The sequence below is a fragment of the Physeter macrocephalus genome, chromosome 14 (genome assembly GCF_002837175.3).
Source record: "Physeter macrocephalus isolate SW-GA chromosome 14, ASM283717v5, whole genome shotgun sequence".
Lineage (NCBI taxonomy): Eukaryota > Metazoa > Chordata > Mammalia > Artiodactyla > Physeteridae > Physeter > Physeter macrocephalus.
The window spans coordinates 56,135,754-56,150,211 of record NC_041227.1 but is presented as its reverse complement, the minus strand read 5'-3'; the positions used below and the strand labels follow the sequence as shown (position 1 = coordinate 56,150,211).

Here is a 14,458-nt window from a genome sequence, read left to right as displayed (position 1 = left end):
TGTCCCCTGCATTAGCAGGCAGATTCTCAACCACTGCGCCACCAGGGAAGCCCTGCTGTGTTTTTTTTTAATATATGGTTTTTATTATGTTGAGGTATATTCCTTCTATTCCTAGTTTGTTGAGTGTTTTTATTATGTAAGGGTGTTGAATTTTGTCAAATGCCTTTTCTGCATCTATTGAGATGATCAAGTGGGTTTTTTCCCCTTTCATTCTGTTCATGTGGCATATTATATTAATTTTCACATGCTGAACCATCTTTGCATTCCAGGAATAAATCCCACTTGGTCATGGTGTATAATATTTTTAATATGCTGCTGAATTCTTTGTTAGTGTTTTGTTGAGGATTTTTGCATCAGTGTTCACCAGGGATATTGTTTGTAGTTTTATTTTGTAGTTGTTTTGTCTGCCTTTGTATCAGGGTAATACTGCCCTCATAGAATGAGTGAGAAGTCCCTCTTCTTCAATTTTTTGGAAAAGTTTGAGGATTGGCATTAGTTCTTTAAATGTTTGGCAGAATTCACCAGTGAAGTCATCAGGTCCAGAACTTTCCTTTCTGCGGAGATTGATTACTAATTCAATCTTCTTACTAGTTATACATAAGTTTATTCAGATTTTCTATTTCTTTGATCCAGTCTTGGTAGGTTTTGTGTTTCTAGAAATTTGTCCATTTCATCTAGGTTATCCAACTTGTTGGCATAAAATTGTTCATGGTACTCATAATCCTTTTATTTCTGTAGAATCAGTAGTAATGTCCCCATTTTCATTTCTGATTTTAGTAAATCGAAACTTCTTTCTTCGTTGGTCCATCTAGCTAAAGGTTTGTCAATTTTGTTGATACATTTCAACAACTTTCATGAATTTTCTCTGTTGCTTTTCCACTCTCTATTTTATTTCTGCTCTAATTTTTATTATTTCCTTCCTTCCGCTAACTTTGAGTTTCGTTTGTTCTTTTTCTAGTTCCTGAAGTTGTAAGATTAGAGTGCTGATTTAGGTCTTTCCAGTTTTTTAACATAGGCATTTATAGCTACAAATTTCTCCCTTGGCATTGCTTTTGCTGCATCCCATAGGTTTTGGTATGTCATGTTTTCATTTTCATTTGTCTTGAAGTATTTTCTAATTTCCCTTGTGATTTCTTTGATCCATTGGTTGTTTGTATTGTTTTTCACAAATCTGTGATTTTTCCATTTTCCTTCTGTTACTGATTTCTAACTTTATCCCATCAGGTTGGAGAGGACACGTTGTATGAAATCTATCTTTTAGAATCTGTTGAGACTTGTGGCCTAACATATGGTCTGTCCTGGAAAATGTCCCATGTGTACTTTAGAAGCATGTATATGCTGCTACTATTGGGTAGAGTGCTCTGTGTATGTCTGTTAGATTTAGTTGGTTTATTGGGTTAAATCCTCTATTTCCTTACTTCTGTCTGGTCATTCTGTCCATTATTGAGAGTGGGTTATTGAAGTCACCAGCTATAATTGTAGCACTGTCTGTTTCTCTGTTCAATTCTGTAAGTTTTTGCTTTCTATTTTTTGATAATTATTATTAAGTGCATAAATGTTTATAATTGTTATATCTTCTTCCTGTATTGAAACTTTCATTAAAATCTATTTTGTCTGATATTGTATAGCCATTCCTCTTTTGGTTACTACTTGCATGGAATATCTTTTTCCATACTTTCACTTTAAATCTGTTTGTGGTTTTAGATCTAAAGTGAATCTCTTGTAGACAAAATATAGTTGAATCATGTGTTTTTATTCATTTTGCCAATCTTTGTCTTGGTTGGAAAGTTTAATCCATTTAAATTTAATTACTGATAAGGAGGGACTTATTCTGTCATTGCTATTCATTTTCTATATGCCTTATAGCTTTTTTGTCCCTTATTCCATGCATTGCTGTCTTTGGTGTTTAGTTTTTTGTCATGAACTGTTCCTTTCCCATCTCCTTTTGTGTATATTCTCTAGCTGTTTTCTTTGTGATTACCATGAGGATTACATTTAACAACCTAAAGTTACTTTGAATAATGATTTGAATTTACATCAGCTTAACTTTAGTAACAAAGAAACCCTGCTCCTTTACAGCTCCATCCCCACCCCTTTATACATCTTTGTACATTGTGTGCTCCCAAACATAAACTAATAATTTTTTTAAATGCGTTAGTCTCTTAAATTATGAAGAAAACAAAATGTGGAGTTACAAACCAAAGTTACAAGTAATACTAGCTTTTAGACTAGCTTGTCAGTTGGGCTTGACTAGGGCTGGGTTTTTGCCAAGTAAGTGTGAAAGAGGGGCAGGGGAATCACAGATGTCTCCGAAGGGAGCGATGATCGTCATGGCCCTCAGAACCAGCACTGGGACGGGGGTGCTTGGCAAGAGTATGTGAGGAGGACAGGTTTTAAAAAATGACAGATTGGGGCTTCCCTGGTGGCGCAGTGGTTGCGCGTCCGCCTGCCGATGCAGGGGAACCGGGTCCGCGCCCCGGTCTGGGAGGATCCCACATGCCGCGGAGCGGCAAAAGACAGATTGCAGGCCTGAAAAATTTGAACAGTTGTTGCTGTGAGGGCACTAGAGCAAAGTGCTGAGGGGACAGAGTGGATCAGAGCAGAGAATCTGACGTCAAGATTACAGAGGTGGTGCAGTGATGGCCACCGCGTTGGTTTAGAAGAGCTGCAAGTGGCCCAGAGGAATAGCCTCTGGAGAGGAAGAAGCTCAGAGAAGTGAGATGCGGGGTGTGGCTGGAGGGGATGGAGGGGCCCCTGAGTGAGGCGTTAATCATCAGTGAGTGAGAAGCAGCTCGGAGATCAATATACAAGTCCAAGCGTTGGTGTAGAGTGTTACAGGTGCATGGCATGAACGTCAAAGGAATTGATGTTTTTAAGGAGGCAAAGTGGTTTGAAGCAGGGAAATTGAGAATTGGGAATATGGATTGAGGCAGAATAAAAAAGACAGCCTTTCCTTGGGGGAGCTTGAGTGAATAGGGCCCTTGGGAGATAGCCATGCTTGGAGATGGCTGGGAAGCTGGGAGGAGAGGTTGAGGATTATCGGGGAGTTTGTTCCATACTGGAAGTGAGGGAGGGGAGACCAGGACAGATTAGAGTGTGGCCAAGACAGTCCATGCTGTGGGCACGGTGGAAACAGTCCTCTGTTTCTTTTCTACCTTGAGGCTGGGGGACCTCGGGCCAGCACTCAACCTGTGCATAGTTTTCTCATCTGTTCAAATACAGGATACACTGGGTTGGCACAGAGTTAAGTAACCTGGAGGCTGTAGAGCCCAGGACGCAGTGCGATCCATGTACGCGCCCTCAAAATCCAGCGTTGGTCCCACCCCTTCTCCTGTTTTATCAGCCCGGGAGTGCCCTTTCCACAGCACTGGGCTCAGCAGTCTGCAGTGCACCCTTCGTGGGGCCCTGAGCAGAATCTCCCCAGGATTTGCGGGTATGACTTGTATATACTGACCTTATGCCTAGGCTCTTATCATCCTGGTTAAAAAGGTTAAGTACCTTGCTATAGGGTATGAATTTTTAAGCCAATGTAAATTTGGGGTGGGGAGCAGGGGACAGTGTAGTATTTCTTTCTCATGCTTCAGGTCACAGCTTAAATGTCACATCTGCCAAGAGAACCCCTTGGTCTAGCCTCATGGTTCTCAAGGGGGGACCATTCCTCACTCCGGGGACGTGTGGTCAAATCTGGAGACATTTCTGGTTGTCAGTACGGAAAGGGTTCTAGGGGCATTTAGTGGGTAGAGGCCAGGGCTGCTGACCATCTTACAGTGACAGGACAGTCCCCTTGACACAGAATTGTCCAGCCCCAAATGTCAGCAGCGCTGAGGGTGAGAAAGCCTGGCCTGGACTATTTACAGGAGATCCTTTCTCCAAGCCTTGCTTATTCCTTCATGGCGCTTACTGCAGTCTGTAATTATCTGGATGGCTGACTTTAAGAAGTGTGTGTGTGTATAGACAGATGGATGGAGAGATAGATAGGAAGAAATATACATATTATTGTCCATCTGCCTTACTTGGAATGTTAGTCCAAAATGGCAGGGGTCTTTTCTGTCTTGGTCATTGCTGCATGCCCGGTGCCACGCATGATAGTATATATAGTAGGTGCCCAATAACTATCTGTTTCTGAGTGAATGAATAGGAGGGGCTTTTTTTCTTCTGTACAGAATTTTGATTCTACGTCTCCAATTAATACAGACCTAATAACTCAAAATAGGGTTTTGCTCCACTTCAAATACAAGTGATGTTCGTCCAATCAAATCCTCTGGTTCAGGATAACATGTGCAATGGTGAAGGACCTTTCTGGAAGTTTTTATAACACGTATATTGAAAGTTCACCTAATATTCCAACTGCTGAAAAAAGAATGGACACAAAGAATCCGAGAGACCATAAACCGAGTATCTAATTTAGAAAATGTCACTGTTTTAATGTTGTCAGTTGTAAAGAGGTGTGTCTCAACCAGATTGTAACAAAATTACCACAGCTTATTCCAAAAGAAAATTTTAATACAAGAGATTTTAGAAAATTAAACACATTTGTTTAAAAATTCTATTGTGTAAACCTTAACAGAACAGGGTAGTTAAGATAATACTACGTGTTTCAGAGCGAATCCGCGGGCTTCTAGGCCTCCCATCCAGACACTAGACTCTAGATTTGTCGCCTTGTTCCCTGCGACAGACGGCTCACTGGGACCCGATCGTGGGTGACTCCGGCTGGGTCACCATGGCGCCTGTAGTCAAAAGACTCCCTCCTCCAAGAAGTCAGCATCTGATGAGTTAAGCAAAGTGTTCTACCAAATGGCAATGCCAGGGATGGTGCCACTAAGGCTGCAGAGGCAAAGACATTCTTTCTAGGATGAATCCTAGATGATAAGAAATCCACCACCCCCTCACTCCTGGCTATGCCTGTTCTCCAGCTCATCTCTGGAGGGGCTAGCAACTCTGGGTGCAAATATGTGATCCCCCATTTTGTAACCTTCCATGTCCTCAGTCCCAGTTTTTGCAAGGGCGTCCCCTTGTCTGGTCTCGGGTGATGGCGGAAAGAATCGTCGGAGGTGCATGGCTTCTCCCCTTGCAGTTCATGACGGCAGGAGGCAGACCTGATGGGATTCGAGGGCAGGCGGGGAGCCTGGGCGGGTCAGCTAGTGGTTTTCAGTGATGATGGAAAAACATTTATGTGCCAGTAAGAAGTGAATCCCTGGACCTCGAAACACTCATGGTTCCAGCCTGTCCTTCGAGTGGGGTTGCTCATCCTTGCTATAGTCTCAACCATCATCTTTTAGAGAAACCAGATTTTTTTTTCCACTTCTCTTCCTAAACTGATTGGGTAGATAAGGAAACCCATTTAATGCAGTTGTTAGGATTTAGAGATGAAAGTAAGGGCTCCTTGACAGACTTGAGAACTACCCAAATCAGGCCCATCCACAGCAACAGGCATGGAGGAAGGGAAGGTCAGAAATCCCGCCATGAACTGAGCAGGGGCGTTTCAGTCACTGTGGGATGAGGAGACAGCTGCTCTGCTCAGAGCACGGAGATCGGCAAGGCTCCACCCTCACTTCTATCGATCCAGTAGCTGAAGTTTTATTTTAGAAACGTAATCAAGACCACGTGTTAGGGAAACATGAAAAATGAATTTTTTGGCATGGGAATGTTAGATAAAATATACAGTGCTACGATTGTGCAAAATTAGCACAGAAGCCCATCTGAACAGCAAACATTTAATGTTGTTAGCTTTAATGAAACAATACACAATACTGTGAAAAATGATCGTTGCAAAAGGCCTTGCTCGTGAGCAGATGCCTGCGTGCCAGAAGCGCCCAGCATGCGGGAAGGTCCAGTGTGGGTGGCAGTGTCTCAGGGGAAACACCGAGACAGGGTCAAGACAGTTATTGCCTTTGGGGTTGAAGCTCGAGCAGGGCGTGCTCCTTCTAGGATGCCTCTTAGCCGATCTGACGCTCCCAGGCAGGGTCCTTCTCTGGCAGGTCCTGGGGGATGCCCACGCAGCTTGAGGCTGAGAATGCAGACTGTTCTTTACTGTCAGTGACACGCCCAGGCGAGGTGCCCCCTTTGTGGGAGAGCACCTCCCATGAATGGGCGCTGGTACCAAGTTGCCAGGCTGAGGGATGAAGGAAGGATGCCAGACGTGACTTGTTAGGAGAGGTCTGCCGGGGCCCGAGGTCAGGGCCTGGCCTCCAGGTGAGGGGCCAGCTGGCGGCACCCCCTGTGAGGGTGAGCAGGTGGTGTGGGGGACCAAGGCCTGAAACCCTGTGACCTGGTCCTCCAGTGGGCAAACTGTCTCCTGAGGAAATGGGAGAAAAAGAGGAGGGCAGGCCACCGGCTTGCCTGGGGCCGCAGAGCCCGAGTTCAGGGTGTTAGGAGTGCTTCGGATCAACTGGGCTGGCGGGTGGGTCTTCATTCCTGTTTCCTGATTCTGAGCCCCAAACCTGGGGATTAATTCTTGGGCCTCCAGGGCCTGCTGCCTCTGGGCATTAGCTGCAGCTGAACAGCTTTGATTGCCTCTGTTGTTTTAAAGGCACAGCACGGCTCGGCACCACTGTAAAATCCAGCGGTTATCAAAGAACACATCCCAGTAGGCCCCATGCTGTGTGACCATACCTTGTCCACAAACACTGGTCCACGTCCCTCCGCCTCAACCCTTCACGCCTCTTGCCAGGTCTCACAAGATGGTACTGTCTCTACAGCTCAATCAGGTGATGCCTTTTGTAGCTGGGAAGCCCTTGGATGGGCCTGGTGATGGTGTTAAAGGTGACCACCGTGGGGTTTAACAGCCTCTTCCAGGAAAGCCGCCGCCTCCCCCAGGGCCTGACTGTGGAGAGATGCTGGGTTGTTTCAAGCCAGGATTCCAGACCAGCTGCAGGAGTAGGAGCTGGGAAAGCTCGCTTCTGGGCGAGGTTTACACCAGCCTCGGACCGCCCTTCCTGGGAGCTTTGGTTTTCCTTTTTTTTTTTTTTTTTTCCCGGTATGCGGGCCTCTCACTGCTGTGGCCTCTCCCGTTGCGGAGCGCAGGCTCCAGACGCACAGGCTCAGCGGCCATGGCTCACGGGCCCAGCCGCTCCGCGGCATGTGGGATCCTCCCAGACCGGGGCACGAACCCCTGTCCCCCGCATCGGCAGGCGGACTCTCAACCACTGCGCCACCAGGGAAGCCCTGGTTTTCTCTTTTAAGGAGAGAGCAAACAAGATGATGGCAGAGATGGACCCGGCTGATGCTGCGGCCCGTTCTGGCTGAAGCTGCCCCTGAGCAGACAGCCTGGCTTTGCAGAGGGGACCTGGAGGGGCCTCTCCCTCCCCGTACAGGTGGGATACCAGAGGGTCAAGGCCTGCTAGAGAAACGGGCCCTTCAGTTCCTTTCAGAATGGGGGGGTGGCTTCCTCTCTCAGACGCCAACTTTGGAGGCTCCAAACAATCTTCTAATTTGATCAAGGAGAGAGAAGCAATGTCAACTTCTCCTTTCTGAAGGGCTGTCTTTCCCCGTGATGGGTCCCAGGGGATTTCCCACCCTCTGAATTGGATTTGGGTTGATGGGCAGATGACGACACATCCTCAGTTCTGTCCCGGATCTCGGCCAGGACCTCGGTATTTTATTCTTTCTCTAGGAGCTGGGGAGTCTGCCCCTTTTAAGTCCATCCCGCCACCCTGGAGAGCAGGGCAGGAGTATTTTGAGCAGCTGGATGGACTAATCACTGCAGAACATTCCATGTGATTCCAAAGTTAAGGCTTTGAGGAGGTGCTGTAATGTGCATGTCACATGTGTGTCTGAGCTGAAATCAAAGCAATTGAAGATGAGGGTTTCTGCAGGATCACAAAAACGGAGGTACCGACAGCAAGCAGCCTGGAGGGTCCCCGTGGGGCCCCCAGGAACATGCTTTATACAATCCACATTTTGGGAGAGCAGGGCAAGTTTTCCGTGAAAAATTAAGCTTTAAAAAAATGGAGAGGCAGAATTTCTCCTTTTTAAATATGGGCTGCGAGTGCATTTGTATCTCCCAGCTCAGCATCTGTCCGCCGTAGCTATGGGTGCTTTTTTTTGTTTGTTTGGCTCTTTTTTTTTTTTTAACTAACTCTGTTCACAGAATGTCAAAGCTGGCTCCTGGTGGGGTGGCTGGAGAAGGCGAGACAAGACTCGCACTCAGATGTGTTTCGGGTCAGGCGCCAGAAAAGGCTGGTTGATCGGAACCCTTGGCCCTGGGGGGTGTCGGGGCAGTGGTTCCATTCTGGGTCTAGTACAACCAGAGAGGAGACACCTTGGGAACAGATCTGGCTGTGCAGCCTGTCAGCTGGCATCAAACTGACTGCTGTGGAGGGACCCAAATGCAGGGGGCTGGGATCTGGGGCAGCTGGAGCTTCCAGACAGTCCCGGAGGATGTGGTCGAGGAGGGCTCTGTGTTCAAGGCAGCGCCGTGGGACTCGGGATTCCAACAAAGTGCACGTGCAGTGGCTCCCTCGGCACACGCGGAAGAGAGAAACCACGTTGCCTTTCTAGGACACAGCGTCCCTCGGGTCCTCTGATCCCCACGAGCTGACAGCAGGGCCCCCAGACACACACTCCCCACTCCATCTGCGGAGAAGAGCCGGCTTGTTTCGCTCACCTGGCGGAATGTTCCCTCAGAAGTCACTCGGGCCTCCTCCGAGTATCCGGAGAGCTGTGCGTAGATGACCTCAGCTCTGCTCAGCTGCTCTGATAAGTTTCCTTTTGGCTGATGGGAGGAACACGCAGCACAAACCTTCCAGGCCATTCCTTCCCGAGTTTTCCGCCATCTAGGAAATGCTCAGTGATTACCCACACCGCTCACCCAGCTGTAAGCCGATGAGTGGTTAGCCTTCTACCGACATCTTTCACACACATTTACATCGGCTATTGTCCTCAGGAAATGCCTCTTTGTACCAGCAGCTGAGGATGGCTCTTGGCCAGGGTGGGAGAGAGTTCCATGATCCTGGATGTTAAAGCTGGCCAAATGGCTGTGGTCCCCTGGGGCGACCTGCCAGGGCCCCGCTCTGAATGGCAGGGGGCAGAAGGACCGGTGTCAGGGCGCACAGGGCCCTGCTCCTGCCGACACCATGCTGGCTGACAGAGGCCGTGCTGCACGCCCTCATCTTTAGGGGATGGTCATGGTCTGTGCAGAGTGGACCCTTGTGTCCAAGTTCACAGAGAGCCACGCTGAGCGCCTCGGAGCCCCGGGGCCAGGTCTGAAAGCCCGAGGCCCACAGAACCTTCTGGAATGCTTCCCGGAGCTGAGTCTCTAACAGCCTGAGGGCTCTCCTCTAGGCTTTCGAGGCCAAGGCCACCGACTCCTGGATAGCCCAGGGCTCTCCAATATGGGTCACTGGGTTTGCTGCTGATGGCTGGCCTGACCAGGTGCACATGGGCCTAAGGGGCCTCAGGTTTCCTACAGGGGCTGGTCCTTCCAGAATCAACCATAAGGAGGTAGGGGGGTTCTCCAAGAACCACAGTTCCGCATCCCTCTAATGGCTCCTTCACACGAAGGCCACGGGACTGTCTCCCTGGAGCATGGTGGCAAGAACTAGGGTGTCTACTGACCACTGGTGGGGGGGTGCATGGAAAGGAACTAGCCTCCACCCAAACCCTTCACGTCCACAGGTTGTAGCAGGCAATAACATTAAACAGGGGAAAAAAAAACCACAGTCATTCGAATTCCCACGTGGGCAAGAGTTAAGAGGGGGTTTCTCAATGAACCTTCTGACCAACTGAGACATCAGACTTGTGCATCTCAACCAGGGGGCTCCGAGCCCGAGCCAGCGCCCACCCTCCTGCTGGCCCCTGGGCTGGAGGGAGGGGAACGGCTGGCCCTCATGGCCCAGGGCAGGGCCCGGGGAGAGCAGGGCCCACGTGTCTGCGTCTGTCCAGCGAGGAGCTGCCCTGCTCTCACACGGCCCAGTTTAATCAGGGTGTCACGGGACTGGCGGGGAAGGTGTGCTCTCTGGGGTTCACCGGGGGGACAGGGTTGTCCCTCCGAGGTGGAAGGGGCCAGCTGCCATGGCCGGGGTGGAGGCAGCTGGCGCAGCACGTAGGGCCCGAGTCTGGGTGGCCGTCGAGGTCAGAGGTCGCCGCTCTGGGGCTCCACGTTGCGCGGCTCCCTGGGGTGACCTCGGGACAGCTTGGGGAAGCGGGAAGCCACTTTGGTTTGGCTGTTCTTGGTCAGCGGTTCTCCGGGAGGGGTGACGTCACTGTAAGACAGGCAGAGCGGGGAGAATCGGGTTAGGTCAGGGTTCCAAGTGCCAGTAGCTACAGGCAGGGCAGCAGGGGCTGGGGGTGGGGTGGACGGCGGGAGTGGCCTCCGGGGCATGGCTGCTGCCTGGCTGGGTGGCAAGAGCAGCGTGGAGAAGTGGGGAGGGGCGTCCACGTTGTCGTGTGAACTTCCTGTCCGTCAACAGCGCCCAGCACAGCTCTGGGGCCGCAGCTCTGGACCCGCTTTTAAGTCAGCGAAAGACGGTTCTGGCCCCGGCTGTCTTCTCACCATCTTCACTGATCTTCCAGCAAAGGCACATTTCAAAGTCCAAGAAAGAAAATGCTTGGGAGAACACTGCATTTAAAGTCATAAAAGATGCACAAACACAAAAGAGGGAATTATGTCTGCCAGTGTCCAATTGTAAGGGCGTTTACGACAGCAGTATGTAAAAGAGCCAAAAATACAGAACAACTTATGCGTCCAATGCAAGGATCACTGATACTGGATATACTAGTGAAAAAACACCTATAACCACGAGACAGCAGCAGCCGGTACGCACAGGGGCACGGGAGTGCGTTTATGAGCCCGTAAGGGCGTATGATTCCAACACAGGTTAAAGCACAGTAGGGAGGCTGTAACCCCGCCGTGTACAGAAAACACCTGAAGGATACATTTGTTCACATCCGTGAATCCTTGGCGCACCCACGCGGGCCAAGCACTGTGCAAGGCACTGGGGATAAACGGTGAATGAAATGGATTCTCCCAGGACCCGTGGAGCTCACAGTCCGAAGGGGGTTAAAAACATCACACGTTCAAAGACTTAGGTTACAAATGCCACCAGAGCCTCCCTGAGCAGGGAGCCTGGGGCATGGCAGGAAGTGCCTGAAAGCGGGCGTAGGGGGCCAGCCTGGGTGAAGCTTGGGGCCAGGAGGCTCTGGGCACCGGAGCATGGTGGAAGGCAGGGAGGGAGCAGCCGGAGGGTGAAGGGCATCGGCTGGAGGGCTCTCGGCGGCGGGGGCTCCATGATCTGGTTGCGCTGGGAAGTGCCCGATGCCAAGGCCGCAGCCTCCAGGCACGCGCAGAAGCCTGGGCTGGGGCTGTGAATGCAGAGGTGGTGGACTCTGTGTTATTTCCCACGGCTGCTGTAACACATCACCACACACTCGGTGGCTTAAAACAACATTCTGTGCTATCTTACAGTTCTGCAGGCCAGAAGTCCCACATGGGTCTTATGAGGCTACATTCAAGGTGTACCTCTTGGAAGCTCCAAGGGAGAATCCTTCCGGGCTCTTCCCAGCCCCTGCAGGCCGCCTGCTGGCCTCAGCTCGTGGCCCCTACCTCCATCTTCAAAGCCATCAGGGCAGCATCTTCAACTCTCTTTCCCTCTGACCCTCCTGCCTCCTTCTTATAAAGACAATGTGATCACACTGGACCCACCTGGATATCTCCCCTCTGCCCCAATCCTTAAATCTACTGAGTCCCCTTTGCCATGTAAGGGGACACATTTATAGGTTCCCAGGGGTTAGGGTGCAGAATTTGGGGGTGTGTGTCATTCTGTCTACCACAGACTGAAATTTGAATAGAAAGTAGAATCAACACGACTTGGTAATGGAATAATAACTGCCTCTAAATGGTGAGATCACAGCTGACAGAAAATATAAAAGAGACATAAGAGAAAACATTGATAATAAATATCTCACTGCTACAAAATGCTTTTAAAAAATAAAGATGAAAGGTTGTTCGCACATCCCGACTGTCTCTGTGGCCTCAGGCTCCATGCCAAGGGCTTTCAGGACGCGAGTCCTAGAGGACTCTGCAAGGGAAGACAGAGCCCAGCTAGAGCTGAGCCCCGAGGCTCAGGGAGGACACAGCCACCAGCTAGTAAGTGGCAGATCCAGGATCACCACCAGCTGTCTCCAGGCCCAGTCCAGATAAGCAAAGGAATGGATCATATCCAGAGAGGGATGGTCCCCGCAGGGGTCCCTGAAATGGCCACTTGCTTCCTGCATCTCAGGAGTGGTTCGGGTTACACGAGCTGATTTTCACGCCTTTTTCAGGGACCCAGACACTGTGCTCAGTGAGATGTCCCTCATTTCCCATTTGGGACGACATCTCAGTAAGATAATAAAATGAAAAATCCTTCTAATTACCACCTTCTCCCATGGGAGCCAGGGTGTGCTTATCTTCTGTGCATGGAGGGAAGAGAAGCATCTGACCTTGAACCAAGCTGGAGCTGCTCCAAATCCTCTGGGTACCTCCTTCAGAATGGCACTGGCCACGGGCCCAAAGCCTCTTTATCCCTGAACGCGACTTAGAGGATGGGAAGAAGATGCTGGAAGGAATCTTTGCTCCCCTGTGAGGGGCTGTTGATTACAAGTGTGCAGGTGGGCTCAGGTGTAAAGGTCATTGTAAACCACTGGCCTCCCCTCACACTGTCCGGGGTCAGGGGTCCAGCCAGTTGCCCCTGTGCCCATGGCTGCTGTCATCACTGGGCATGGTGTGCGAGGCCAGGAGGACCTCTGCCCACAGTGACCAGAGCCCGTGGTCCCAGAGCTGGCTCCTGGGAGGGCCTGGGAGAGGCGGGAGCCTGGCTGGTGCGAGGGGACAGTTACGAGACAGCGGGGCCCGGACTCTGGCATTTCATTTCGTTTCACCAAAGGCACCTGTGTGTGGAGTAGCACAGCGGGTGAGGGCGGGGCCTCTGAGCCAGGACACCCTCGGGTCCCCCACCAACGGGCTCTGCTCGCTGCCCTTGAGCCTCGTGCCCTGGGCTGCCTGCCACACGGGGCTGATGATCGCTCGGCCCTCACAGCGCTGTGGCAAGGGCAGGAGAGTTCACCCCACGTGGAGCCACTAACGAGCTGCGTTTCCTTAGGCAAGTGTCTTGCTGGCTTTGAGCCAAGGCTTCTAGGGTAGAATAAGTGTTTATCCAAAAGAATAGAAATCAGGGTCTGGAAGAAATCCCTCTGCACCCCCATGTTCACTGCAGCACTATTCGCAACAGGGAAGATGTTGGGAATGACCTAATCTCCGTGAATGGATAAAAAATGTGGTGCATCCCTACAATGGAATATTCAAGCCTTTTAAAAAAAGGAAATTCTGACATATGTGGAAACATGGATGAATGCTGAGGACTCTATGCTAGGGGAAATAAGCCAGTCACAAGGACAGCTACTGTATGATTCCACTTACATGAGGCATATGAAAGAGTCAAACTTGGAGAACCAAAGCCTGGCATGGTGGTTAGTAGAGAGGCAGGGGGAGGGGCAAGTAGGGAGTTACTGACTGACAGGCATAATGTTGCAGTTGAATAAGATGAGTAAGTTCTAAACTCAAAATGGATTAAGGACCTAAATGTAAGACTGGATACTATAAAACTCCTAGAGGAAAACATAGGTAGAACAGCCTTTGACATAAATCGCAGCAATATCTTTTGGGATCCACCTCCTAGGATAATCAAAATAAAAACAAACAACTGCGACCTAAGTAAACTTAAAAGCTTTTGCACAGCAAAGGAAACCGTAAACAAAATGAAAAGACAACCCACAGAATGGGAGAAAATATCTGCAAATGAAGCAACCAACAAAGGATTAATCTCCAAAATTTACAAACAGCTAGCTCATGCAGCTCTGTCAAAAAACAAAAACCCAATCAAAAAATGGGCAGAAGATCTAAACAGACATTTCTCCAGAAGACATACAGATGGCCAAAAAGCACATGAAAAGAGGCTCAACAACACTAATTATTAGAGAAATGCAATTCAAAACTACAATGAGGTATCACCTCACACTGGTCAGAATGGCCATCACCAAAAAGCCTACAAACAATAAACGCTGGAGACCCTCCTACACTGTTGGTGGGAATGTAAACTGGTACAACCACAATGGAGGACAGTATGGAGGTTCCTTAAAAAACTAAAAATAGAACTACCATATGATCTAGCAATCCCACTCCTGGGCATATATCCAGAGAAAGCCATAATTCAAAAAGATACACGCACTCCAGTGTTCACTGCAGCACTATTTACAATAGCCAAGACATGGAAGCAACCTCAACGTCCATCGACAGGGGAATATTTAAAGAAGATGTGGTATATATACACAATGGAATATTAGCCATAAAAAAGAACGAAATAATGCCATTTGCAGCAACATGGATGGACCTAGAGATTATCATACTAAGTGAAGTAAGACAGAGAAAGACAAATATCATGTGATATCACTTATATGTGGAATCTAAAAAAAAGTGATACAA

General features: G+C 49.4%; 1 protein-coding gene across 1 annotated transcript in view; it reads right to left on the bottom strand.

The window, feature by feature from the left end:
• Positions 1-4,410: 4,410 nt before the first annotated feature.
• LOC102994318 (sorting nexin-29) overlaps positions 4,411-14,458 on the bottom strand; it is a 497,441-nt gene continuing 487,393 nt past the window's right edge. Inside the window, exon 12 of the mRNA XM_055089742.1 lies at positions 4,411-10,202. Coding sequence (XP_054945717.1) covers positions 10,073-10,202 — 130 coding nt within the window. The 3' untranslated portion in view covers positions 4,411-10,072. The remainder of the gene's footprint in view (positions 10,203-14,458) is intronic.